The sequence below is a fragment of the Mustelus asterias genome, chromosome 8, assembly GCF_964213995.1.
Source record: "Mustelus asterias chromosome 8, sMusAst1.hap1.1, whole genome shotgun sequence".
Taxonomy (NCBI): domain Eukaryota; kingdom Metazoa; phylum Chordata; class Chondrichthyes; order Carcharhiniformes; family Triakidae; genus Mustelus; species Mustelus asterias.
In genome coordinates this window covers 68,551,264-68,579,101 of record NC_135808.1, presented here as the reverse complement: position 1 = coordinate 68,579,101, position 27,838 = coordinate 68,551,264, and the positions used below count along the sequence as shown (strand labels likewise).

The 27,838-nt window shown below is 40.3% G+C and overlaps 1 protein-coding gene across 1 annotated transcript; it reads right to left on the bottom strand.

The window, feature by feature from the left end:
- Window positions 1-1,788: 1,788 nt before the first annotated feature.
- On the bottom strand, window positions 1,789-27,094 carry ro60 (Ro60, Y RNA binding protein). The gene is made up of 9 exons (XM_078218133.1): window positions 26,958-27,094; window positions 22,187-22,802; window positions 18,109-18,329; window positions 14,715-14,861; window positions 10,533-10,670; window positions 10,327-10,446; window positions 6,241-6,354; window positions 5,426-5,572; window positions 1,789-3,865 (listed from the first exon to the last, which is right to left on the bottom strand). Exons 1-9 carry the CDS (start codon window positions 27,006-27,008, stop codon window positions 3,713-3,715), a joined length of 1,707 nt encoding a protein of 568 aa, XP_078074259.1. The 5' UTR covers window positions 27,009-27,094; the 3' UTR covers window positions 1,789-3,712.
- Window positions 27,095-27,838: the final 744 nt, after the last annotated feature.

Sequence of the window (27,838 nt, the reverse complement as noted above, 5' to 3'; positions counted from 1 at the left end):
TGATACAAGCTTGAGTGGGAGGGTGAACTGTGAGGAGGATGCAGAGATGCTTCAGCGTGATTTGGACAGGCTGATTGAGTGGGCATATGCATGGCAGATGCAGTATAAATGAGCTTTGTTAACATGGGCATAGAATATGACAGCAAGGAGGTTATGCTGAACTTATACAAGACACTAGTTAGACCTCAGCTGGAGTATTGTATACATATCTGGGTGCTACACTTCAGGAAAGATGTGAACGTATTGGGAAGAGGTTTACAGGAATGTCAACATTAAGAGCATTCAAATGGTTATTGGATAAACATATGGATGATATTGGAATAGTGTAGATTAGAGGGGCTTTAGATTGGTTTCACTGGTCGGCGCAACATCGAGGGCCGAAGGGCCTGTACTGCGCTGTAATGTTCTATGATAAGTGTGAGATTATCCACTTCTGTAGCAAAAATAGGAAGGCAGATTATTACTTGAGTGTGTCAGTGAGACCTTGGTGTCCTCATGCAGCATTCGCTGGAAGTAAGTGCGCAGGTACAGCAAGCAGTAAAGAAGGCAAATGGCACATTGGCCTTCATAGCAAAAGGATTTGAGTATCGGAATAGCAATGTTTTAGTGCAATTGTGTAGGGCGTTGGTGAGGCCACACCTGGTGTATTGCGTGCAGTTTTGGTATTCTTATCTGAGGAAGGATGTCCTTGTTATAGAGGGAGTACAACGAAAGTTTACCAGGCTGATTCCGGGGATGACAGGTGTGTCATGAGGAGAGACTAAGTCGGTTACGATTGCATTCATTGGAGTTTAGAAGAGTGAGAGGGGATCTCATAGAAACTTACGAAATTCTAAAAGGTTCAGACAGGGTAGATTCAGAAAGAATTTTGTCAATGGTGCAGGTGTCCAGAACTAGGGATCATAGTTTGAGGATAAGGGGTAAACCTTTTAGGATGGAGGTGAGGAGAAATTTCTTTACCCAGAGAGTGGTGAGCCTGTGGAATTCACTACCACAATAATAGAGGCCAAAACGTTGCGTGATTTCAAGAAGGAATTACATGTAGCTCTTGGGGCTAAAGGAATCAAGGGATATGGGAGGTGGGGGAGGAGGGGAGAAGGTGGGATCAGGGTATTAAATTTGATGATCAGCTATGATCAGAATGAATGGTGGAGTCTCAAAGGGCTGAATGGCCTACTCCTGCTTCTGTTTTCTATGCATGTTTCTATGTAACGTGCTGTTGTGCAATTTTTCTGTGCAGGAATATACTTTGATTATATCAGACACAGATAGCTAAATGTCTGGCCATATCCCTGTTTCTGTACCCACATCACACAAGAACTGTATCATTCATTCTATGGATCTGAATCAACCAGTTAGCTGATTATCAGTTAACTGATAGCAGGTTATCATGCCTTTCATAGTGTGGTCCCACACAACCATGCAGCATGCAAAAGACAAGAAATCTACAAATACAGGATGCTCCAAGCCATCTTTGAGCTATCAGCGACAATCACCTATGTCATTAACTATTGGCAATCAATCCTACCAGTTCAACAAGTGGATTACTAAAAGACAGACTCCACACAAAATTTCCAGATCATCTATCCAAACAACCTCCACTGCCATGTCAAGTGATTTAAACAATCTGATGAAAGAGAACATAAGATTGAGATATCAATATTTGAAATTTTGCTGTAACAAGTTAACACTACATGCATTTCATAGCAGTAGCTGCAATTCCTTTCCATTTCTAAACATACCTAAAGTTCAATTGTTCTGAACAAAATAAAACAAGTACAACTAGTTAATTACCACCTACAGTTTAATAGTTTCTTGGGCATTCACAAGGGGAAGCTGCAATAACACCACAGTGAGTTTTATGTACATCCGCAAGATCCTAGGCTTGGTCTATGGTCTTCTTCAGTTAGCTAGGGTGACTATAAAGGGTGCTACTTGGTAGTCTTTGCTAGAATTCAACACGTGTAAAGACATTAGATCAGTACAGGATCAACCTTACCCACCCAAACAAATAAGCACATTGTTCGTACTTGCATGTGACGAATGTCCACTTGTGCCAGAAAATAAAGGGGAGTGGGGGGGACAAACTCGAGGAACTGATTTTAGAAGAGGAGCAGAAGAAAAAAAATGTTTATAAAAAGTTCATAAAAAGGAATGGTGCTTGTGACTCAACACAATAGCAGAAGATTCTAGTTTAAAAATAAACTGTTTTTCATCAATATTTTCATGTTGTGATTATTCAAGTTATCCAAAGCTTATTCTGCTGAATACAGTTATTTCTTTCCCAATGCCATTTTTATTGCGGAAATTTTAGCATTTCTATTCAAATCCCATTGCCTCTGACTTACATATCTAACATTATAATACTGTATTCTGTTCCTTCAAAAACACACTGTAGTGAGGTTTGGAATTCCCAGTCATTGCAAAAACATGCTCATAACAGTTTACACTTTCTTCAACCATGAAGATAATTTCTCCTGAAAAAAATTGAATTGTTCACCAAGCAAAGGCTTTTTTTTACAAAAGTGTCATTATGTGGATAGTTTGTTACTGCTCTTGTATCTATTGTTTTCAAATGGGATCATGTTGGGATCATAAATTTTGAGAAGTTTGGGGACATGTTGCGAGTTGCATTGGACCCTCAGGATCAAAAAGGACTGATCAAATCAGCAAAGTTATGTCACCTATGGTTACCCTTTTACACAGGCTCGCGCTCGTGTTTGGCATGGATGCCACACTTAAAACTATCTAGATGACTATCAATACACAGGACAGCTTACTTGAATGACTGATTGTTCCTGTCAATCAGCAAAGCTAATACTGCACTAACACCTGCAAAATGAAATTTTATTTTTAACCTAATCTCCAAGTTATATTAATCTTCAACATATCTCCAGCTCACTCTTTTCCAAAGCCTCATTGACAGCAGCTACAAAAATCTAAGACCTATGACAAAAGAAAGTGCTGGTGAACATTAAGTAGAATCTATTTTTGTGGATCTGACACCTATAGCTGTCTTTTATAACCAACTCTTGTAAGTCTGATGGCTGAATAATAAATTTTTAAAAAGAAGCAGCATACTTACACGGCAGTTTACCTTTTAAAGACTGCTTTATTCAGGACATTCCACCTATAAATAGGCTCCAGTTTACTATATTCCCATACTGGCTTTAATGGCCACTTCATCCCTTTTCAATTCTTTTGATGTAATTGGTATAAAAGAACTACAGAGCACAATGTATTAGGAAACTTCCTTGTCTCAGAATATTTTTGTGACCTAATCCTTCCCAAAAACATTATCCATTTCCACGATTGAAACATCTCAACTCTTGTCAGCCTGTTCACGGCAAAGAATTACAATTAGTGTTCTCTACTATTACATTTAACCTATTTACTGTCAAAATGGTCATGGATAAACTCACCAAACAAAAAAAAGCACAACTCTTGTTGTGTCTACTTAGGTGTTTCGAGTTAAGGTTACAGATGCCTCCACAATGGAGAGTCAAAAGCACACTATAATTAAAACATTCCGCTGTGACAGAACATTCTTAAAATCCATTTACAGTCATGCCATTTATAGTGTCTCGTTAATTCAAACAGGCACTCTACCAAGAAACTAGCAATCCATAATGTGAGTTTTCATTTATGCAGTCCTAGAAACCTGATGAGTAATTACTCTTTAACTAAATAATTCAGTGGTTTCTTCCAATATTTAAATCAAATCTAATGCAAAGTTCTGAATGACTTCCAGAGCCCCAGAGTCAAAGCCACAAATATCCAGCATGCCTTTGTCATCCGGGTCAGCAATGGTGAAACCGTTAGATGCCAATCCACAGACAATCAATTTGGCAGGAAGGCCCATTTTCTGTAACAAAAATAAAAGAATAAGCTAATGAACTTGACAACTGAAGATGATCTGAATTGATGTTCTGATGGAAGGTTAACTGTGTTCCTCTCTCTACAGAAGCTGAGTATTTCCAACCATCTTCTGTTTTGATTGCAGATTTCCAGCATCTGCACCAATTGACATCAGTATGATTTGGATGGACCAAGACATGGTTATCGTTTGCACTCCTTATTTATATTATAGGACTCTTAGGGAAATTCAGCATGAAGCTTCTACTGCTGCTATGGAACTGCCTTTTCTTTAATTACTATATAGCTACAACATGCAATTATGCACACACACTTATTAGGTCGCAATTTTTCTACGATTAGACTTTCTGGATGGTTGAGGAAGGTTCATGATGTGGAGATGCCGGCGTTGGACTGGGGTAAACACAGTAAGGAGTCTAACAACACCAGGTTAAAGTCCTGTTGTTAGACTCCTTACTGAGGAAGGTTCATACAGACTTGTCAGAAACTTGCTCAATCTTGATGGTCAGTGCCTCTAGAAGTAGCATCTGTATTTTTGTTGGCATGTTCCTGGAGGGACCAGTTAAAAAAACCCTTTCGTTTGTTATTGGAATGTTCTGGTTCATCTATGCCACTAGAGCCAGGGTTGATGCTGATGGAAGTGGTGAATGAATGCCACATTTACTGGTAGCTCAATACATTAGCTTTGGGTCAGAAGTAATCTTAGTACAACATTTTACATCATGTGGGCCAGAATCACATTTCACAGGCAGCCTTAATTAGGACCTGGGATTTGCACTCTGAAAAATCAATGCCATTTACAAGATCCAGAGATAGAGGAATAGTTAAAACATTCTTTTCAATGAACAGCAAACATCTGAGGGACATCTCTTATTCCCTTCTCAACTAAACCTTCTCAAGGAAGTGATTTGTTAGAATCACAAATACTGTCAGCACTGTGCTAAATACATCCAAGTAGCCAGGAATGCAAAAGAGAAATGTACTGTCCCAATGTCTGCCAATGCCAAGATCTTAGCACAGAGGAGCAAACTGGAAATCCTACTGATCAGGATGGCTCGATAGCACATTGGTGGATACATTTCCTACAGAGCTTATTCTGTAGTGAGCTTCTAAGTGTCAAATTGTTACATATTAGTAGCATGTTAAATTATATTTTTGAATAAATAGGAATTCATAATAGGATTTCCCTATAGGGCAATTTCTCATCCTCCCTGCTGCAGATATCACCTCTAGTGCGGGAGCACAGTTTTACAGACACTGAGCTCTCGGTAAGAGTTGCTATTTAATGATGAGAGAGGAACAATGACCATTGGTCCTCCTCGAATCCAGGAGTGCTGTTGCCAATCAGTACCCCTGTTCTGTAAGACCAGGCAACTCAGCTTCTGCAGGGGATTGGAATCAGAAAGGTGCCATTGTCAGAGGAGCTGAAGCACATTCCTAATAATTCTTCAGACTACAGAAGTTTGAGTTATTTTTACATTTTCTGTACCCAAGCTTATTTGCCCTGTAAAAAATAATTAAAGGACATTATAGGATTGAGTTTTCTCACCTTTCTGTACTCTCTCAGGGCATCTAAAGGATGAATATTTCCATAATATGTCTCATTATCAGTGAAGACAAGGAACAGATCTGCAACAGTTTTTGTCTTAATAGCCCACAACATGGGGAGAGCACAGTCAGTGGCACCAAATGGGACCTGTTGAAAAGATTTCAAAATTGACTTTACAATGAAAAAAGCATATTCATTTCATTTCAATTCATCTCTAGTACATTTTTTTTCAGATGAGACAAAGAGGTTGGATTAGTTTTGGAAATCTGAAAAGACAGAGATTTCAATTAAATGAATGAATTGATTAAAAAAATATAGTAGCAGAAAAACACAATCCTGTTTTTAAAGTTTAAGAAAGGTTTTTTGAGAGACATCATACAGTAACTTGAGCACTAGGACCAACATGCATGCAACTTTTGCAAGACTGGGCAAAAAAAAATCTTTGCTTAGTTTTTGTCACCCAGTATCCTCCATCAAAAGAAGTAATAAGTACCACAGGCTATTTAGGACTGAGCTAAGTGGAAAGGAAAAAAGGCTACGACACTAATTAAATAAATTTGCTTGGAAATTAATGCCAATATATAGTGGAAATTTGTAACAAATTAGTACTAAACAGTTTTAAGTTGATGATGCACTCTCCTTAAATGAATTCTGAAATAATCTTTCAGTACTGGAGCTACTATTAATTTATAGAACTTCAGGAACAAAATTAGGAAAGATACAGGTTTTTGTATACACACTCATGATCCATGCAGTACTGCTAATGAGAATGAGGAAGCGAGCAGGCACTAAGAAAATTGAAAATTTTACATTACCGCATGCATGGCAGCAAATACTTCATCCAGTGCCATTTCTGACGTGATGCACAATGGAACCATTTCATCCGAAAAAGCCACTATTGTAAAATTGGTTTCTGTGCGTGCAACTACCTGAAAAAAGAGAGAACTCATGATGGTCACTTCTCTTGGATAGGACTCAAATATTTATGTAGCATCAACATCCTGAGGGTAACCATTGACTAGAAATATAACTGGACTAGGTTTATGAATACGTGGCTTTAAGAACAGGTCAAAGGCTAGAAGTTATGTGGTGAGTAACTCACCCACTGACTCTCCAAATCAAGTCCACCAGCTACATGGCACAAGTCAGGAATATGATGGAATACTCTCCACTTCCTGAATGGTGTGCCTCCAACAACGGAAGAAACTCGGCACCATCCAGGATAAAGCAGCCTGTTAGATTGGCACACCACGTACCGCCTTAAACATTCACTCCCTCCACCACAGCAGAATGTACAATCTATAAGATGCATTGCAGCAACTTGCCAATACTCCTTCAACAGCACCTTCCAAAAACATGACCTCCATCACCTAGAAGGACAAGGGCAGTACATCACCACCTGCAAGTTCCCCTACAAGCCACACACCATCTTACTTGAAACTATATTGCCGTTCCTTCACTATTGTTACATAAAAAATCTGAAACTCCCTTCTAAAAGCATTCAGGATGTACCTACAGCAGATGGACTGCATCGGCTCACCATCAGCTTCTCAAGAGCAGTTAGAGATGGACAACAAATGCTTGCTCACATCCCTTGAACAAATGAAGAAAGGCCTCTATGAAAGAGAAAGCCTTGGGCTTTGTGATAGCATTCCTGTCTTTGAGTTAGAAGGTGCACAGTTCAAACCAGTCAACCTTTCTTCCCTTCCTCTCCACTGCAATCTTTCCCTGCTTCCTAACCCTTCACCTTCAACATATATGCAAGGAGCTCATGGGCGTTTTGTCACCAAGATTGATGCCATCCCTATTCTAAGTGCTGGATGTGCAAGGCCTCATTTCGAATGATTAAGTGATGGGTTGTGGAACCCTACAAAACTCCCTGCCACACAAACTAATCACCTTATTGGCTGGTGCAAAGGTGATTATGTGCATTAATCAGACTGCACAAGATCCTTCTTCTTTACACTTTTTCCAAGAACAGAGTTGATCTGGGATTGGCGTTTACAAGAATAGTTCTTGTAAAAGAGGCGGCATGGTAGCACAGTGGTTAGCACTGCTGCTTCACAGCGCCAGGGACCCGGGTTCGGTTTCCGGCTTGGATCACTGTCTGTGTGGAGTCCGCAAGTTTTCCCTGTGTCTGCGTGGGTTTCCTCCGGGTGCTCCAGTTTCGTCCCACATTCTGAAAGACATGCTGGCTAGGTGTATCGACCCGAACAGGCGTCGGACTATGGCGACTAGGGGAATTTCACAGTAACTTCATTGCAGTGTTAATGTAAGCCTTAATTGTGATTAATTAACAAACTTTTTTTAAAGTACTTTTTACTTTAAAGTTCAGAAAGCATAGGCAAGAGATAATTAATTATGTGATTTATTTACGCTGTTACATTGTGTCAGTAAACACTGGCAAGGTAGAGGGTGGGGGCAATATCTTTGAAGGCCTAATGCAAAGGGTAGATAGCACAAGTGTTTGGAGTTCATAGCAATTGTTATCCATAAATATTACAGTATACATGACAAGCTGTACCACTAAACTCAAATAACTTATCGCGACTGCTATAAATTCAAATTTAGTTAAATCAGCCAAAGAATTAAAGACAGCAGACATTTTAAAAGTTTATACAGATTGCTATTTCTATGTTTAGTATAGATCAGAGGTTCTCACAACTTAAACAAATAAATTAATAATGGGAGTATTTTCATCGAAAACATTTCCTACCACGTCTATAGTAAATACAAGAATTAAAGAACAAGCTGTTTAAAGAGATATTTTTATATTTTAGAGCTCTAATACCAGCCTTAGCTGCTTCTTGGACATACCAAGGAGATAGCTTGAATTCTGTAAACTCGCCAACTCATGTGAATGGCTACCCATTCAACCTTGATATCTGACATGGTATCACTACTCCAATTATGTTAGTCACAGATAAGGACATCCCCAATCACTTCCTTGTATTTCTCACCATTCCTACTCCCTTCCTCCTCCCAGCTCCACTTCTTTCTGCATTCAGCCTGGAAAACATTTTCCCCAAGTTAATAATGGGAGTACTTTCACATTGCCAACCATCTCAATCTTGGGTCTCCATTCACCACAACATACCTGTCGCTCCCAATCTGCTCAATGACACCTTTGCCTTCATCTCTGATGCCCCAATTCTTATTAAAATCATTGTCCTCATTTATTCTGGTTGCTTCCATCCAAAGCATGGTCTTCAATGTTTATGGTGAAACATAGAAACCCTACAGGGCAGAAAGAGGCCATTTGGCCCATCGAGTCTGCACCGACCACGATCCCACCCAGGCCCTACCCCCATATCCGTACATATTTTACCCGCTAATCCCTCTAATCTACACATCTCAGGACACTAAAGGGCAATTTTAGCATGGCCAATCAACCTAACCCGCACATCTTTGGACTGTGGGAGGAAACCGGAGCACCCGGAGGAAACCCACGCAGACACGAGGAGAATGTGCAAACTCCACAGACAGTGACCCAAGCCGGGAATCGAACCCAGGTCCCTGGAGCTGTGAAGCAGCAGTGCTAACCACTGTGCTACCGTGCCACCCCAAACTTAGTTAAATTAGCCAAAGAATTAAAGACAGCAGACATTTTAAAAGTTTATACAGATGAACAACATATTTAGCTAATCATCGCAGTATCTGACTGAACTACAATGAATAATATCTGGCTTTGTTCTCCTCTGCCAAAACAGCTCAATACTGCAAGATCATCATAACTCCCAACCTTTCTTCTCTTCTTTTGTTCTCCACTGCGAACTTTCGCTTTTTCCTAACTCTTCACCTTCAACAAACACGAGGAACTCATGGGCCTTTTTTCATCAAGATTGATGCCACCCTTAATGTGCTGCCTCTCTCCCTTTCCCAATGTGAGGGATTCTCAACCTTTTTGCTCATGATGCCCCCTTCCAATCTATGAAATTTTCATGGCTCCCCTCTACCGCAATTATTTTTTTCTCTATTTAAGAATTAGTTATAGAATTAAACATGCACATTTATTATTTTTGTTTCACTTAGTTGAATTGAGGTGGGCAGAATAATCTACCTCATCTGTAAATATTACAGCCTTGTAAAAAGAGCCAAGGGCTGCATTTTGTTCATAACGACATCAATTTAGTCAGAATTTAAGTGGTGCCCTAATATTCCTTTTGTGACTCAGTGTTAACATATGTTTGATAATGCTCCTGTGACGTACCTTGGGCACTAAAGATGCTATATAGATTCAAGCTACTTTTGTACTTTCAACAGAATCCAACATTTCAAAATCAGCCTGATGCGCAATAGTGAGGAAATGAGTAAAACTCAACTCCAGCTACCCATTACTGCATGCTTCCTGGGAACTGGTAGTTATCAATACACGGTTCCAGTTAATCAATTCAATTCTTGCCCAACAAAAGACTTAGAAAATGGAACAGGGAGGGACGGAGAGTACAAGTAGGAGAGTCGGAAAGAGAAAGCAATGATTCAACAAGGCCAACTTCCAAGTGCCATCTAGTGGCTGGATATATAACAGCAGAAGCCTGAGAAAGATCACTGACCATTCCTTGCTAAATCCACCAATTACTTGTTTAAGTTTACTTATGAGTGTCACAAGTCGGCTTATATTAACATTGCAGTGAATTACTGTGAAAACCCCAGAGGAAAATAAAAATGTGTCAAAACAAAGGAAAATGGAAATAGTATTCTCTGTTCAAAAGGTAAATATTAAACAATGATTAATTTGGAAATCTTGCAGGCACCATTATCTGCTATACCAGTTGTAATTTTTAAAATTATGATACAACACAAAATTGTTGGTCTTCATGCAAAAACAATATCAACATATGTAACAACGCAAGATATCAAGAGAAGTCTAAAGCACGAAGTGGCTTGTGAAAGTACCTTACCATTGCCATCGCTGCAGCAACACTATAAGCATAAAGTGCTCTGCATCCCAGAACCTGACTGCACATAGAAGAGCTGACATCCAAGGCCAGCACAAGGCGCTTTCCAGTTGGTTCCACATTCTGCAAAAGAATAAACCAAACTAATTAATTTACTTTGAACAAAATATAGATGTTACAAGATTGTAAAATAGCAATGTATTTATTACCTTGAAAGCTTTATAAAATGCCTGATCAAGTGCTGCTAAAATGTCTGGATCAGGAATCCACTTTAGCTTTCCTCGGTTTCCTTTTCCTCCTTTGTAAGTTTCTAGTGCCACCAAAATGTGGAACGGATGGATTAGAGCCTAGAGGTCAAACAGAAATGCATTACCGATACGGTGTGATACGGTATATTCATAGTACAAAACAGTCAGTGCATTTCCCCTTGCCCAATATTATTCCCTCGTCATTCTTCTCCTAAACATTGTCACGTATATTTAAGTAAGGTTTTAGAGTAGCTAATGGCCCCCAATATTTCATCCAAAGGACCACTGTTTCTATGTGCCCTGCTGCCTTCTTAAAACACTGCAGTGCGCATGCTGTGGGTTAACCCACAGTGCCGTTAGGGAGCAAATTGCAGGGTTTTAACCAAGCGACTGTGAAAAAACAGCGATATATTTCCAAGTCAGGATGGTGAGTGGTTTGGAGGGGAACTTGCAGGTGGTGATGTTCCCATGTATCCGGTGATGGAAGTGATCATTTGGAAGGAGCTTTCAAAGGATCTTTGGTGAATTGCTGAAGTGCATCTTGTAGATAGAATGCAGAGCTGCTACTGAGTGTCGATGATGGAGAGAGTGGACATTTGTGGATGTGGTGCCAATCAAGTGGACTGCTTTGTCCTGGATGGTGTCAAGCTTCTTGTCCTGTCGGAGCTGCACCCATCCAGGCAAGTGGGAAGTATTCTATCTTTTTTAAAAAAGTTTATTTATTAGTCACAAGTAGGCTTGCATTCACACTGTAATTACGTTACTATGAAAATCCCCTAGTCGCCACACTCTGGCACCTGTTCAGGTAAATCAAGGGAGAATTTAACATGGCCAATGCACCTAACCTGCACATCTTTGGAGTGTGGGAGGAAACCGGAGTACCCGGAGGAAACCCACACATAGAAACATAGAAAAACTACAGCACAATACAGGCCCTTCAGCCCACAAAGTTGTGCCGAACATGTCCCTACCTTAGCGATTACTAGGCTTACCTATAACCCTCTATCTTACTAAGTTCCATGTACTTATCTAAAAGTCTCTTAAAAGACCCTATCGAATCCGCCTCCACCACTGTTGCTGGCAGCCCATTCCATGCACCCACCACCCTCTGAGTGAAAAACTTACCCCAGACATCTCCTCTGTACCTACTCCCCAGCACCTTAAACCTGTGTCCTCTTGTGGCAACCATTTCAGCCCTGGGAAAAAGCCTCTGACTATCCACTTGATCAATACCTCTCAACATCTTATACACCTCTATCAGGTCACCCCTCATCCTTCGTCTCTCCAAGGAGAAAAGGCCAAGCTCACTCAACCTATCCTCATAAGGCATGCCCCCCAACCCAGGCAACATCCTTGTAAATCTCCTCTGCACCCTTTCTATGGCTTCCACATCCTTCCTGTAATGAGGCGACCAGAACTGAGCACAGTACTCCAAGTGTGGTCTGACCAGGGTCTTATATAGTTGCAACATTATCTCACGACTCCTAAACTCAATTCCTCGATTGATGAAGGCCAGTACACCATATGCCTTCTTAACCACAGCCTCAACCTGCACAGCTGCTTTGAGCGTCCTATGAACTCGGGCCCCAAGATCCTTCTGATCTTCCACTCTGCCAAGAGTCCTATCATTAATATTATATTCCGCCATCCTATTTGACCTGCCAAAATGAACCACCTCACACTTATCTGGGTTGAACTCCATCTGCCACTTCTCCGCCCAGTCTTGCATCCTATCAATGTCTCGCTGCAACTTCTGACATCCCTCCACACTATCCACAACATCTCCAAACTTTGTGTCATCAGCAAACTTACCAACCCATCCCTCCACTTCCTCATCCAGGTCATTTATAAAAATCACCAAGAGTAAGGGTCCCAGAACAGATCCCTGGGGCACTCCACTGGAGACACGGGGAAAATGTACAAACTCCACACAGACAGTGACCCAAGCTGGGAATCGAACCCAGGTCCCTGGCACTGTGAGGCAGCAGTGCTAACCACTGTGCCACCATGCCACACACTTTTGACTTTTGCCTTGTAGATGGTGGATAGGCTTTGGGGAGTCAGGAGGTGAGTTACTCACCGCAATATTCCTAGTCTCTGACCTGCACTTGTAACCACTGTGATTACGCGGTGAGTCAAGTTGAGTTTCTGGTCAATTGTAACCCCAAGGATTTTGACAGTGGGGGACTCAGTGATGGTCACACCATTGAATATCAAGAGGTGGTGGTTAGAGTGTCTCTTATTGGTGATGGTCATTGCCTGGCATTTGTGTGGCGCCAATGTTACTCGCCACTTGTCAGTCCAAGCCTAGATATTGTCCAGATCTTGTTGCATTTGAACAAGGATTGCTTTAGTATCTGAGGTGTCACAAATAGTGTTCAACATTGTGCAATCATCGGCGAACATCCCCACTTCTGACCTTATGACGGAGGGAAGTTCACTGATGAAGCAGCTGAAGATGGGTAGGCATAGGACACTATCCTGAGGGGCTCCTGCTGAGATTCCTGGAGCTGAGATGACTGACCCTCCACAACCACAACCATCTTCCTACGTGCCAGGTGTGCCTCCAACCAATGGGGAGTTTGCCCCGATACCCACTGATTCCAGTTTTGCTAGGGCTCCTTGATGCCACACTTGGTCGAATGCGACATTGATCTCAAGGGTGGTCACTCTCACCGCACCTCTGAAATTCAGCTCTTTTGTCCATGTTTGAACCAAGGCAACAATGAGGTCAGGAGCTGAGTGACCCTGCGAAATCCAAACTGGGCATCACTGAGCAGGTTATTACTGAGCAGTTGGGGCTTTTTAGCACTGTTGATGACTCCTTCCATCACTTTACTGATGATTGAGAGTAGACTGATGGGGCAGTAATAGGTCAGTAACTAATCAGTGAGTGGTCTTTGTAGGTGATGAACAGGTATGGTGGATATCAGCCGAGAGCAGGAACATTAGTCAACTTCTCCTTGTCTACCAAAGAAACATTGGGAACAACAGCAAAGCTTCACTATTGTTCTGAGATTGACTGTTGGCTGAATACACCAAGCATCAGACTCAGAATCATCAACTATATGGTTTGTTCTACATCATATATGCATTTCCATTCTAGCAATTATGCTACCAACCAAACACTATTTAATTATATCAAAAAATATACATAACTACTCCATTGAGACAAGTTTTGCAAACTATTTTAATCTATTCAAATTGTATAAGGAATTAAAAGCAATAGGTAAGAGACAAAGAAAAAAGTTAGAAACAAATTGCAATTTTGAAGAAGAATTCTCCAAAAGTAAACATATTCTAAAGGAATGCCAGAGGATGGCAGAAACTAAGTCTTATCACACCATTAAAATTTCACTTACATTCGAATGCACCAGCCCTAACTTTTTCTTCCATGTTTGGCAGGCAAACACTGCAGCTTGCATGGGTTTGAATGCCACATCTATCAGAAAGGTGTTGATGGAGGCAGCTTGTGGAGCAGAATAGAAAATTGGACAGAAACTTCTGAATTCTGCATTTAACCACGTATCTAGACTCCAGAAGTTGCAATCCATTTGCCTCACCTTTATTCTTAATGCTTTGTCCAGGGCATTAACTAGGTCATCTATTTTAGTTCCATTGGTGGGAGGATTGACAGAACTTTGAATAAAGCCACAGAATCTTTCATGCTCACCTGAGAGGCCTTAATATGTCAATTGTTGTCTGAATCATAGAATCCCTACAGTGCAGAAGGAAGCCATTTGGCCTATCCAGTCTGCACCAACTCTCCGAGAGAGCACCTTATCCAGGCCCACCGCCTCCCCCCTCAACATAACCCCCTAAACCCTATGTATTTGCTCTGCTAATCCCCTAACCTACACATCTGAATGCTGATAATTTTCAGAATTATAAAACTGCTTGTTTGAAACAATTATACATCTACAAGAGTGATGAAACTCACTGTAATAGACTAATATGCAAATCAGCACAAATGGTAAAATATATAAATGCACACATTTCCATATAAGGAAAAGGCTCATATGTATGTTGCTCAAGAGAAAGTTAACTTTGCTCCAATTTATTTTTCAATAGACAGTCATTAACAGGTGTGCAAGCTTTACCAACTGCATTTGAAAGAATACAAATATGTAGACAAAACTGTACCTTCTTTAAGACAGTCTCGTTATTCAATCTTTCACACACCATGGTAACTTCTTCACTTCCTGGTTTAAGAATGGAATCTGCAGTCATTTTCCCCAAATTTCTAAGCACTGTAATAACAGGCATATCCTTCAGTAATGCCTTCCACACCTAATAAAACAAAACCAATGTGTTATAATGACAGAAAATGCTGAAATACTCAGCAAGTCTTGCAGCATCTGTGCAGAGATAAACAGAGTTAATGTTTCAGGTCAGTAAAGGAATACATATATCCATTGCATCATTGTACAATTGGCCTTTGAGATATAACACAGTGAATGCATGGATTTAACATCAAGTACAATATTCAGTAATGTCAGTGGGGCTGGCGAAAAGGTGAGCGAGTTACAAGGGAGGCAAAAGATGTTTTATTCCGGGAGCCAACTCTTTCACACATTTATGAACATTTATTTACAGAGGGGGTACATTTATTTACAGAGGGGGTCCTAACCCAACAACCACAGTTTTGATCTACAGTCTTCCAGTTAATGCCTACAACCTGCATACAATTAAATGCAATTAATGTAAATTAACAGATGCACGTCTGTTTAAATAAAAATTAGAGGTTATATTTCCAACCAAAATTTCAAAACAAATTAAATCCAAGGTCTCCACATTTTTTACAAAGTGGAGAGACAGTTGCTCCAGAACCCCCTAAATAACAATTAATTTGTGCAAGAATTTCTTGGTGTATTGCTTATATCCACCTATTTAATTTGAGAGATTTACTTTCTTTCAAGTGTTTATTTCAAGGTAACCTTTTCTCACTCAGACTGGTTGCAGAGTGTACATTATCTCAGAAACACAAAGGGATTTTGGAGTCATTGTTTAAGATTCTCTGAAGGTTAACGTGCAGGTTCAGTTGGCAGATAGGAAGGCAAATGCAATGTTAGCATTCATGTTGAGAGGGCTAGAATACAAGAGCAGGGATGTACTTCTGAGGCTGTATAAGACTCTGGTCAGACCCCATTTGGAATATTGTGAACAGTTTTGGGCCCCATATCTAAGGAAAGATGTGCTGGCCTTGGAAAGGGTCCAGAGGAGGTTCACAAGAATGATCCCCGGTATAAAGAACTTGTCGTATGAGGAATGGTTGAGGACTCTGGGTCTGTACTCATTGGAGTTTAGAAGAATGAGGAGGGATCTTGTTGAAATTTAAAAGATACTGTGAGGCCTGGATAGAGTGGATGTGAGAGGATGTTTCCACTAGTAGGAAAAACTAGAACCAGAGGGCACAACCTCAGGCTAAAGGGACGATCCTTTAAAACAGAGATGAGGAGGAATTTCTTCAGCCAGAGTGGTGAATCTGTGGAACTCTGCCGCAGAAGGCTGGGGAGGCCAGGTCATTGAGTGTCTTTAAGACAGAGATAGATAGGTTCTTGATTAATAAGGGGATCAGGGGTTATGGGGAAAAGGCAGGAGAATGGGGATGAGAAAAAAAAAATCAGCCATGATTGAATGGCGGAGCAGGCTCAATGGACCGAGTGGCCTAATTCTGCTCCTATGTCTTATGGTCTCACAAGGACGGGTCATCTACATTACATTCATTGAGTTTAGATCTTCCGTCTGCCCATTGTGCCAGATCTTACTTAAATATTTGACAAATAGAACCCCATATCTACAAGAGCTAGTGTTTTGGAAACCAAAGTACTTTTAACAATCCTTTCTATTTTTTTCACTTCCCAAGTTAAAGGACAACATTTCCCATTCTCGCCCCATCAGAAATGTTATGAAAGTAGTTGCACTAGCATAGCCATCAGGAAGATTAGCATCTGAAGGATCGCCAAAAACGACTAGCTTCATCTTTTTTGGATCACCAAAGGATAGGAACTTAAGTACACACCTAACTTTCTTATTGTTCTAGTTGCTTTTAAAGCATTCTCTAATTTAGGACATTTCATCATTGTTCTTAAATCCAACATATCAAAGCCAGCATTAGGCCTAAATTGAGTTCATAACTGGTTCCCCTCTTTTGATATATCATCTTTCAGTGATGACCTAGCATGATTAAACAGGATGGGAGTAACATGCTCCAAATAGGATTGCTGATTTAAAGTTATTCCAGACATCTAAACCAATATATTTAAACACCCTAGAAGCCTGACTCTCAGTTTTAAAATTTTACTCTAATCTTATTAAGAACATATTTCTCATTCTGCAGCACCACCCAAAATAAATCATCAACATGCATCATGAACATACACAAAAGTTTTCTTTTATGGCATCAATGAAACACTGCAGTCTACCTTTAGGTGAAAGCAGTCTACTTAAAACAAAATGTATCTCATTGAAAACGACCATCCCTTGAAACATCAATTAGCCATTGACAAATTTGCTTAGTTTCCATAGCTTTCCTTCTGCATTTGTTATTGCTTTGGACTTTTTCAGAAACACTAAAAAGCATTGCCCGCTATACATGGTTTTTATGTCAATTGATTTGCACTCTGATGAATTTGGAGCCAAAAGAGCAAAAAATAATTTAAAGAATACTTTTCCAACTGCGGGAGAGCCCACTCCAATCTCTGTATCGTCCAGTCACAACTGCAAGGAATACAAATCCACCCGGATGGCATGGCTGGTTGACCCTTATCTGGAACCTCAGAATAAATGCGAAACTCTCGCCAATTGTCTAACTCTGTTCATCCTTAATGTTATTGGTAGCCATTAAAACATCACCACGATCACAAGAACCTGGTTTTGGGCTATTACGAAAAGGTTCTGTGGCCTTTATTTCATTGTCCATTCTATTTAAGTTTAAGTTTATTGATGAGAGCACACGTAGGCTTACATTAACACTGTAATGAAATTACTGTCAAAATCCTCCAGTTGCCACACTCCGGCACCTGTTCGGGTACACTGAGGGAGAATTTAGCATGGCCAATGCACCTAACCAGCACGTCTTTCGGACTGTGGGAGGAAACCAGAACATCCGGAGGAAACCCATGCAGACAAGGGGAGAACGTGTAGTCTCCACACACACACAGTGATCCAAGCCAGGAATCGAATCTGGGACCCTGGCACTGTGAGGCAGCAGTGCTAACCACTGTGCCACCGTGCCGCCCTATAGGTGAAGTAGAAGGTATGGGGCAAATAAAAATCAGCGGGAGTGTTTACTTGGGATATTATCATACATGTCGGTAACCAACTCAACAGCAGTTTAGTGGATTTCTTTTTGTCAAAATGGCCATTTGGTGGAATGGAAATAAGATTTTTTTTCCTCCTGGTTGGATTTAGAACTAATCCATTAATGCTTTAAATAGATACTGTTCAAGTAGCAACTGTTGATAAATCAGTTGTAGATTTCATTTAGTTATATTCACAGTCTAGTGAACAAGGAACAAAGCATTTATTCACTCACCTCCTGCGATTTCAGGTGATTAGTCAATAGGTGTTCCTTGACCAATCTGTACTCCTCAATAAGTTGAGCAACCTCATGTTCATCTCGGGTGATCTTCACTCTTTCCAGAGCTTCAAAGTACTTCAATAGCCTCTGGATTCCATCAGAGTTGTCTCTATCCTTGTAGGCTTCTTCAACCTCCTTCCAACCTTTCATTATATACTTGGTGACCAAAGTGAGATCTAGAAAAGACAGAACAAATTGACTCAAAATACCAATCTCCAAATCCAATGTGAGAAAATGTTTTTGGATTTATTCAATATACTTTCTCCCTAAATTTCCAAGTACACTTCTATGCACAATTTCATAGTTTGTCAAGCAGAACATCACAGCTCCAAAGGGGTATCTTTGCCCCAGAGGCCCACAGCCACCGATTTTCAACAGCCTTCTCAGATCTTCAGGGCTCCTCTCATGCTCACATTTGCTCAAAGACTGTACTCCACAGGTCTTTCTTGAAATCAGAGCCTATTGCTCTGCTCCTTTCTTTAACTTCACTTAATGGGATTTATTCCTGTCCCCTGTCATCATCCCTTACCTCAGACTACCTTTTGGAACCTCCTCCCTGGTTTGGGACCTTCTCCCTGTGTCCCTCCCATGTCCTGCTCCTGAGGACACACACACGACAATGGCGAAGAACCTAATAAAAACCCAACTGCATATGTGCAGCTATTTCCCAGATAGTGCATGTGCAGGAGGCCCAAGGTCAGGAACTGGAGTTCCCAATCTCTGAACTAATTGTGACCATTCTAGGAAAACTGAATACAGAGTGCCATTCCCTTTTTCCCCTGTCAAATACCACATCAGCTTGTCCTTCTTAAATAAGTGCAATGAGGCAATTCAGCCCAGAACCTTCACAGAATGGCACCAAGGTCACTAAGGCAAGTAGAGGGAATTTCTCTCCAGGACCTTTCAGTTTGCACCAAACCATCCTTCACACTCAAATGATCCTTATACAAGAAAGTTGAGTGTGAATGTCTGACTCAAATACAACTTAAACTTAAGTCTTCTAGTCAAGAATTAAAAGTGAGAAATAACAATATATAATCAAGCAGAGTCAAAACTGTTTTGCGAATGAAAAATTATGTTTAATAAATTTAATTGGAATTCAAGATGATGTAACAAGCAGGGTGGATAAAGAGGAACCAGTAGCCTTGTGAAATCCTATTTGCAAAAGGATTTCATAAGGTGTCACATAAAAGGTACTACACAAGATAAGAACAGGTGAAGTCGGGGTAATGTATTAGCACAGATAGAGGATTGACTAATTAACAAGGAATAGAGTGTTGGGATAAATGGGTCAATCTCAGGTTGGCAAACTGTAACTAGTGGGGTGCACAGGGGTCAGTGCTTGGGGCCTCAACTTTCTATAATGTATATAAATGACTTGGATGAAGAGACCGAGGTATGGTTGCTAAATTTGCTAATATTATTTATTTATTAGTCACAAGTAGGCTTACATTAACACTGCAAAGAAGTTACTGTGAAAATCCCCTAGTCGCCACACTCCGGCGCCTGTTCAGGTACACGGAGGGAGAATTTAGCATGGCCAATGCACCTAACCAGCACGTCTTTTGTGCTGTAGGAGGAAACCGGAGCACCCGGAGGAAACCCACGTAGGCATGGGGAGAACGTGCAGACTTCGCACAGACAGTGACCCAAGCCAGGAATCGAACCCGGGTCCCTGGCGCTGTGAGGCAGCAATGCTAACCACTGTGCCGCCCATATACAAAGATAGTTAGGAAAGTAAGTTGTGAGGAAGACAAAGATTCTGTAAAGGAATATAAATAGATTTAGTGAGTGAACAAAAATTTGGCAGATGTAGCGCAACGTGAGGTGATCCACTGTGGTGAGATGGATAGCAAAGTAGATTATTTAAATAGAAAGAGACCACAGAATGATGCAATGTGGAGGGGTCTGGGTGGCTACACACATGAATCATTTAAAGTTAGTATGCAGATACAATAAGTAATGAAGAAGGCAAATGAAATGTTTTCCTTTATTGTAAGGAGGATGGCATATGAAAGTAGGGAAGTTTTGTTAGAACTGTAAGAGGCATCGGTGAGACTGCACCTGGAGCACTGTGTACAGTTTTGGTCTCCTTACATAAGGAGAGATGTACTTTTATTGGAAGCAGTTCAGAGTAGGGTCAATAATTGATTCCTGTGATGAAGGGGTTGTCTTATGACGAAATATTGAGCAGACTGGGCTATATTTAGAAGATTGTGAGGTGACCATACCAAAACATAGAAGATTCTGAGGGGGCTTGACAGGATTGATGCTGGGAGGATGTTTTCTCTCATGAAAGAATTTAGAATATGGGGTAAAGTTTCAGAATAATTAATATGGAGAAAAATTTCTTCTCTCTGAGGGTCAATGTATCTTTGGAATTGCCTTCCCCAGACAGCAGTGGAGGCTAGGACAAGTTAGACAGATTTTTGACCTACAAGGAAGTCAAGGGCTATAGGGAGCAGGCAGGAAAATAGAGTTGAGGCCACACTCAGAAGAGCCATCATCTGTCTTGTTGAATGGCAAAGCATGTTGAGAGGTCAACTAGTCTACTTCCTATGTTTATTTTAATTTTATTTAAAGTTTTTAAAATTCCTTGCATGGTTACTTATTAGTGGCAACACTACTTTATATAGTCAGGAATTTATTAGAAAGGCATATACAACTAACAAAAACAAGTTTATTAGCAAACTAGACAAGTAACAAATGGACACAAGATACAAGCAGACAAAGTTTGTGTCCACCCTCCTCCATATATCAATTCTCACTTGCAAGGTAAGAATACAATCATTCAACTTCTCTATCAATGAATGACAGGACCCACTGCAATTTGCAAATCCATGATTTTGCTTGCCTAGGCCACGTTTGCAAACGAGTAGAAACTTTTGATTATCATTTGGTCATTCACCCTAACCAATTTATGAGATATTAAAGTTAACAATTCATAAAATAACTTAATGACACACTAGTTGGATATACTCAACCAGCAAATGACTGGAACAGAAAGATTGAAAAAAATAAAGAAATGGTGGGAAAGAGAACATTAAATTTAAATTCATGAACTGAGTGGAAACTACCACTAACAAAAAAAAAGACCTGTTAAAGTTGCAAGCAAGACGAATCAGAATATGCATAAGAAAATGAAACAGTAAACAGAACTCCACAATATTTACAGAAATTTAAATATTAAAATGTATTAAAAACTGCAATCTGGAAAATTGCAGAAAAGGCAAAAAGCAAGTCATTTTAAAAAGCACCTGCCATAGACATAGAGGAAGGAAAACTGAACTTGACAACATTTTATACTGTTAGAACAATTAAGACTACAGGAAATGGCCAGGTCCCAATTCTCAAACATGCACTTTCAATATGTTGAATCTAAATATTGTGGCATGCAGCAGGTCATTAAGGACCGCTGATATTATGAACAGATTATTCCATTGCTTTTGCCATATCTTTTTCTCCCAAATCAGGTTACACTACAATATCTTAAACATAAATAATTATTTTGGAAAAAACTTCAATCACATTCACCCAAAGTCTCTGAGAGACCCAGTGGGTAATGGTTTTGCTAAATGTAACACTGATAAGATCTCAAATTTAATACCCAGCTTGTACCAAGTTAACTGATCTAGGGCAGCAGTCTAAGCATTGCAATTGTCTAGAAAATGCTTGTATATGAACATTAGATGGGAAGAACGGCTTCCCTGCTGCCATCAGACTTTTGAATGGACCTACTTCGCATTAAGCTGATCTTTCTCTACACTCTAGCTATGACTGTAACACTACATCTGCACTCTTTCCTTTCCTTCTCTATGTATGGTATGCTTTGTCTGTATAGTTGTATACTTTTCACTGTATACTAATACATGTGACAATAATAAATCAAATGAAGACTGGCCTCCAGTTTACCACAGAGTAACTTGCTAGTAACCCATGGAATTGTACCCCAGTGAAAACCCGTAACTTCAAAAGAGGTGATGAAAATATTGGGAGGAATGAAAAAACAGCGTTACACAATATTATTAATCACCTTCATTAGCTGGCTTCAGATGTGACAACCGAAGCAAATCTTTGTGTGACCATCCTGCTCTCCGCTTGTACTTTGTAACTGCCATAGCAACAGCCATCCCATCTTTACTGTTGTACCAGTTTGCCACTGCTTTCCTCAGGGCTCTTCCCCATATACCACATTTCATCCCTCCACTGAGATCCTTTCGAAACTGGATATATGTAAATAAATGGGTTGGTATGCGACAGATTTCAGCCAGAGCTTTGTACGCAGCTTGTTTTGTGGAAGTGTCTGAGCACTGTGTGCAAAGAGCCAAAGCGAACAAAGTAGGATCTTGTGTGGCCGCTCTTCCTTCAATACCGAATGTCTTTATTTCCTGGACAACTTCAGCCCCTTTACCTTCTTCTATCAGTCTCATTATGGCCTCAGCATTTTCTTTCTTAAGCTTTTCCTCATTGGTGTAGTATGTCCCACCTTCAGAACCAAAACAGAGAAACCGGCGTAGACGGACCATGTCAGTCACTTGCCACACGTAACTACCTTCAGGCTTTAGCGCATGCTGATCATTCAATAGCTCTGTCTGATGCGCTTCAGACTCTGATGACATTCGAACAGCTTTGAGTCCATCTGTGATACACTGTTGAATGGAAAAAATATACATTTTATGAATACCAAGATATTATTTTTTATTACCATAACAAATAACACCGAATTTACAGAACAGAAACAGGCATTAGCTCTAACTGGTCTGTGCCAGTGTTTATGAGCCATACATACCTCCTTCCATGCCACCATTTAAACAAATCAGTGTATTCTTACCTCCTTCATGTTTTCATCTCAGTTCCTTTCCAAAGCATATGCTATTTGCCTTCATTACGACATACACAATTTTATGTAAACCATTATGTGGTTATCTGACTATCTACATTTGAGCACTAAAAATACAGTGCTTAAGAACAAATCAAAACAATCGGTGCTAAAATCACTTGTTAAAAAAACACTACTATCCCTGAAAATCTGTGACAGATTCTAAGAAAATAAACAAGGATTTCTATAGGATTAACAGATTAACATGGGGTTTCATTTCTATCTTTGATTTATTGCAAAATGACTCAGAGTAATTAATAAACAGCATATTAGAGATGTGCACAAAATTCAAAATTGAATCCTGAGTTATAGAGAAACTCCAAAGAAAGTAAGTTGCAACTATACAGAAATTACCAGCCTCAACCACATCCATGGAATGCTCAAGACACTCAGAAGTGCAAAACTACAATGCATACTGTACTTTGCTAATGTCACACAGCATTCAACCGTAAAAGAGCCCACTGAGTAGTTCATTTAATGCTGGGAAGATCTGCCTTCTCATAATATTAAAGAGTGTTCCATGCACAGTTGAGCGACATTCCAGGAGGTGTTACTAACGAGCAGGCTGCATCAAGTGTAAGCTCGGGCTGTGAAAACTGGTCTCACACTGCTCAAGATTGATGCATTGGTGGTTCAGATCAGGACCTGGCTCTGAGTTAGTTCGCTCTTGTAATGCTATTAGATGCCTAAATGTGATGCAATGGTAACAAACAGTATAAATGCTACATTTTATTATCCTTCTGAGATTCAGAAATATATAAAATATAAACTGTTAATTTTTTAACTTTTCTGTGTTATCTTCCAAGAGTTCCAACCAAGAAAAGCATGTGTTACTACACTAATTTAAAATATTTAGAAGAATTTTCCATACAACACCCCTGCTTACAATAAATGCAATGCCAAAAATCACAGTTTGCAACAATCACATCAGAACCGCAAAGAGTGTGGGTTCAAGCCCCAGCACCTGACTGCATACTCTATCCTGGACGAACAGTACATTGCAAAGGTATTGCTGGATTATGAATGCTCCTTTCTCCAAAATAGCTGTTAAACTGACCCCACTGGCAGTTTCTCATGCTTCAGCTGCATACTAGAAGAGGCAGCTCTGACCAACAGGTCTACCTCAAAAAGCACCACCACAAAGATTAACCGGATATACTTGTTAATTCACTACAAAACAACTTCAAGTTTGAGGCTACATGTATACGATTTGATCAGTTTAACTGAAATAATTTGAACTAAAATAGATGCACAAGAACAACTGAGTTTGCCTTGTGTTGTCACTTTGTCACTATTTAAAATATTTCTGTGGCTATCTAAGAAAAACAATAAGGACTACCAAAAAATGTTCAATACTTTTGTTTATGAAGATTCCCCACTAATAAGAATTGGGCAACACATTTTCAAGCCCACAGCTATTGTAGTCGCTACCATTGTTTCTGCATCTCAGCCAATATGACCTGTTTAATGACTGGATTTACAATAGATTCACAGAATAACTAGAACATAAGATGATAAGAACATAAGGAGGAGGAGCAGGGGTAGGCAATTCAGTCCCTCAAGCCCGCTCCACCATTCAATATGATCATTGCTGATCTCATCTCGGCCTCATCTCCACCTTCTTGTTCACTCCCCATAACCCTTCATCCTGCTACTAATTAAAAATCTATCTCCTTCTTAAATTTGTTTAGCGTTCTGTTGTCTACTGCACTCTGGGGTAGAGAATTCCACAGCTTTATGACCCTTTGAGTGAAGTAATTCCTCCCAATTTCTTTTTAAATCTGCTACCCCTTAACCTAAAACTATGGCCTCTCGTTCTAGAATGTCCAACAAGGGGAAACATCCACTATGTCTACCCTGTCAAATGCCTTTAGCACTTTATATACCTCAATTAGATCTCCTCTCCTCCAGCAAGTATAGACCTAAGCTGCTTAATCTCTCTTCATAAGACAAGTCCTTCATCCCTGGAATCAATCAAGTGAATCTTCTCTGAACTGCCTCTAATACATTTATATCCTTCCTCAAGTAAGTGGACCAAAACCAAGTTTCAAGTGTTCTTGGTGTGTGCAATTTGCTATTACCTTACTGTAAATCTTTCATTATCCTTCAGCTGTTTATTCTGCACATGAAATCATTCACGACTTAAAGAAAATCTTTGTTCTTCTTTGAAATTGAGCTACAGGGATCTTTTACATCCCCAAAAGGTCACTTTATATTGCACGTGTGTCAGCATGGTTCAGTTGCTAGCACTCTCACCTCTGAATCAAAGATTCTGATTTCAAGTCCCACTCTAGGACCTGAGCACAAAAATCTGGACTGACATTCCAATGTAGTTTTGAGGGAAAGCTACGTTAAACAGAGGCACCCTCTAAAGGATGTAAAAGATCCCTGTAGCTCCATTTCAAAGAAGAACAGCAGTTATCCCTGCTACCTTGGCATAATTGTCCCTCAGTCAGCATCACAATAAAACAGATTATCTGGTCATATCACATTGCTGCTTGTCAGAGCTTGCTGTGTACAAACTGGCTGCCACATTTCTTGCATTACAACAGTGTCTACACTTCAAAGTACTTCTTTGACTGTAGGACATCCAATAGTCATGAAAGGCGCTATATAATTGCAAGTCTTTTTTGCACTTGAAAATATTTGTATTCAATAAAAAGATTTTCTTTTAAGTCGTGAATGATTTAATGTGCAGAATAATCTGCATACACTTTTCATACATAAACAGTTGAAGGATGATAAAAGATTTACAGTAACATAATAGCAAATTGCACACACCAAGAACACTTGAAACTTGGTTGTAAAATTACTTGGACAAATCAACTGGAAAAACGTGCCCTGTATTAATAGTCATAAGATTATATAATGTGTACACACACATGAAAAAGAGGGGGAAAATCAAAATCAGGCCTCCTTTGCATGCTGATTTCAACATTTTATTTTTCAACATGATGTTTAAACCAAAAATAATTGTTCCCACTATTGCATTTCAGTTTAGGTATTACAAAGACACATACTAATCTGTCAGCACATTTAGCAAAATAGCTATGAATAAGTATCCTGATATTCTTGGACGCCAAGCAGGACCTCTGAATTGTTTTTTTAACTCAAAGCTCCAAAAGCTAAAAAAAATTTCCACAGTCTGACAACGATCCTATTAATTTTAAGTGTTTTTATGATTTCATACAACGAGTACAAAATATTTCTGCACTGTGCTGCAAGAATTTAGAGGATGACACCAGATGAACTGCACAACGGATTCTACACATGGCAGGCTCCTACTATTTGCAAAATAACGACTCTCGTTTAAAATTATTGGGGCTTCAAACATTATTTCTTCAGGGCGCTTTTACATTATTTTACATCACCCAGTTAACGGTTCAAGATTGTGACCCAGTGAATAGTGCCAACAGTGAAGGTATGTGGAACTTTTCAGCACCCTTGGGTTTGAATTTCAAAGGCATGGCCATGAATGAAAATTTGAAGGTCCAGCTTGATGACCTGTTTAATGGATATACGAAGCCGGCAGCGGGTTGTGGAAATCAGAGGGTAAATGGTCCGGTGTTTTGATCGCTATTGCCAGGAGAGAGGGGGGAAAAGAGAAAAAAAAAACAGATTTCTCTCACTGAAAGGCAGGGTTATGGGTTCCTTCCCATAACAAAAGTTTCAAGTATCAAGTCTCATCATTACCGTTTACGGTGAATATATGATATTATACAACGCCTGTATAAAGGTTGATAAGAAACGTGAACATCTTTCAGCCCCCTCCCTCTTGGACCTTGAGAGAGGCCTGCCTGCTTCCCAGTCAGCAGCGAATGGATCACGACAACCGCTTTGGGCTCCCTGGGCGGGGGCAGTTTAAATCCCAGTTTAACGAACCCAATGTTCCCAGTGACACCAAAAAGAAAGATATACGGATTACCTCCATGCTGCGATCCCCTATCGTTGGATGTGTCTCAGGTAACGGGCGCATACACGGTCCCCGGTGAACCCCCTCTCTCTCTCTCTCTCCAAACCCCTCAGCCCCTATCCTTTCCCCTCCCTTCACTCTCCTCTCCCACCGCCGCCCGTTACCACAGCAACATCCGGGCCTCCAACCCGCGTTGACGTCACCGCCGTCCAATCAGTTCTCGGGAATAGGGAGACCCAGCAGCGCCACCTGCGGTCACAGTAGGAACGGCCACGGGCTTCACCCTTCCAAACTCAGCATCCTTACCCCCCCCCCCACACACATATAAAGTTTATTTATTGGTGTCACAAGTAGGCTTACATTAACACTGCAATGAAGTTACTGTGAAAATCCTCTAGTCACCACACTCCGGCGCCTATTCGGGTACACTGAGGGGGAATTTAGCTTGGCCAATGCACCTAACAAATATGTCCTGCTGCCTCGGCAAAGCAGCCAGCAGAATTAAGGACGCCACGCACCCCGGCCATTCTCTCTTCCACCTTCTTCCTTCGGGAAAAAGATACAAAAGTCAGGTCACGTACCAACCGACTCAAGAACAGCTTCTTCCCTGCTGCTGTCAGACTTTTGAATGGACTTGCCTTGCATTAAGTTGATCTTTCTTTACACCCTAGCTATGACTGTAACACGACATTCTGCACTCTCTCGTTTCCTTCTCTATGAACGGTATGTTTTGTCTGTATAGCGCGCAATAAACAATACTATTCACTGTATGTTAATACATGTGACAATAATAAAGCAAATCAAATCTTTCAGACTGTGCGAGGAAACCGGAGCACCTGGAGGAAACCAAGCAGACACGGGGAGAACATGCAGACTCCGCACAGACAGTGACC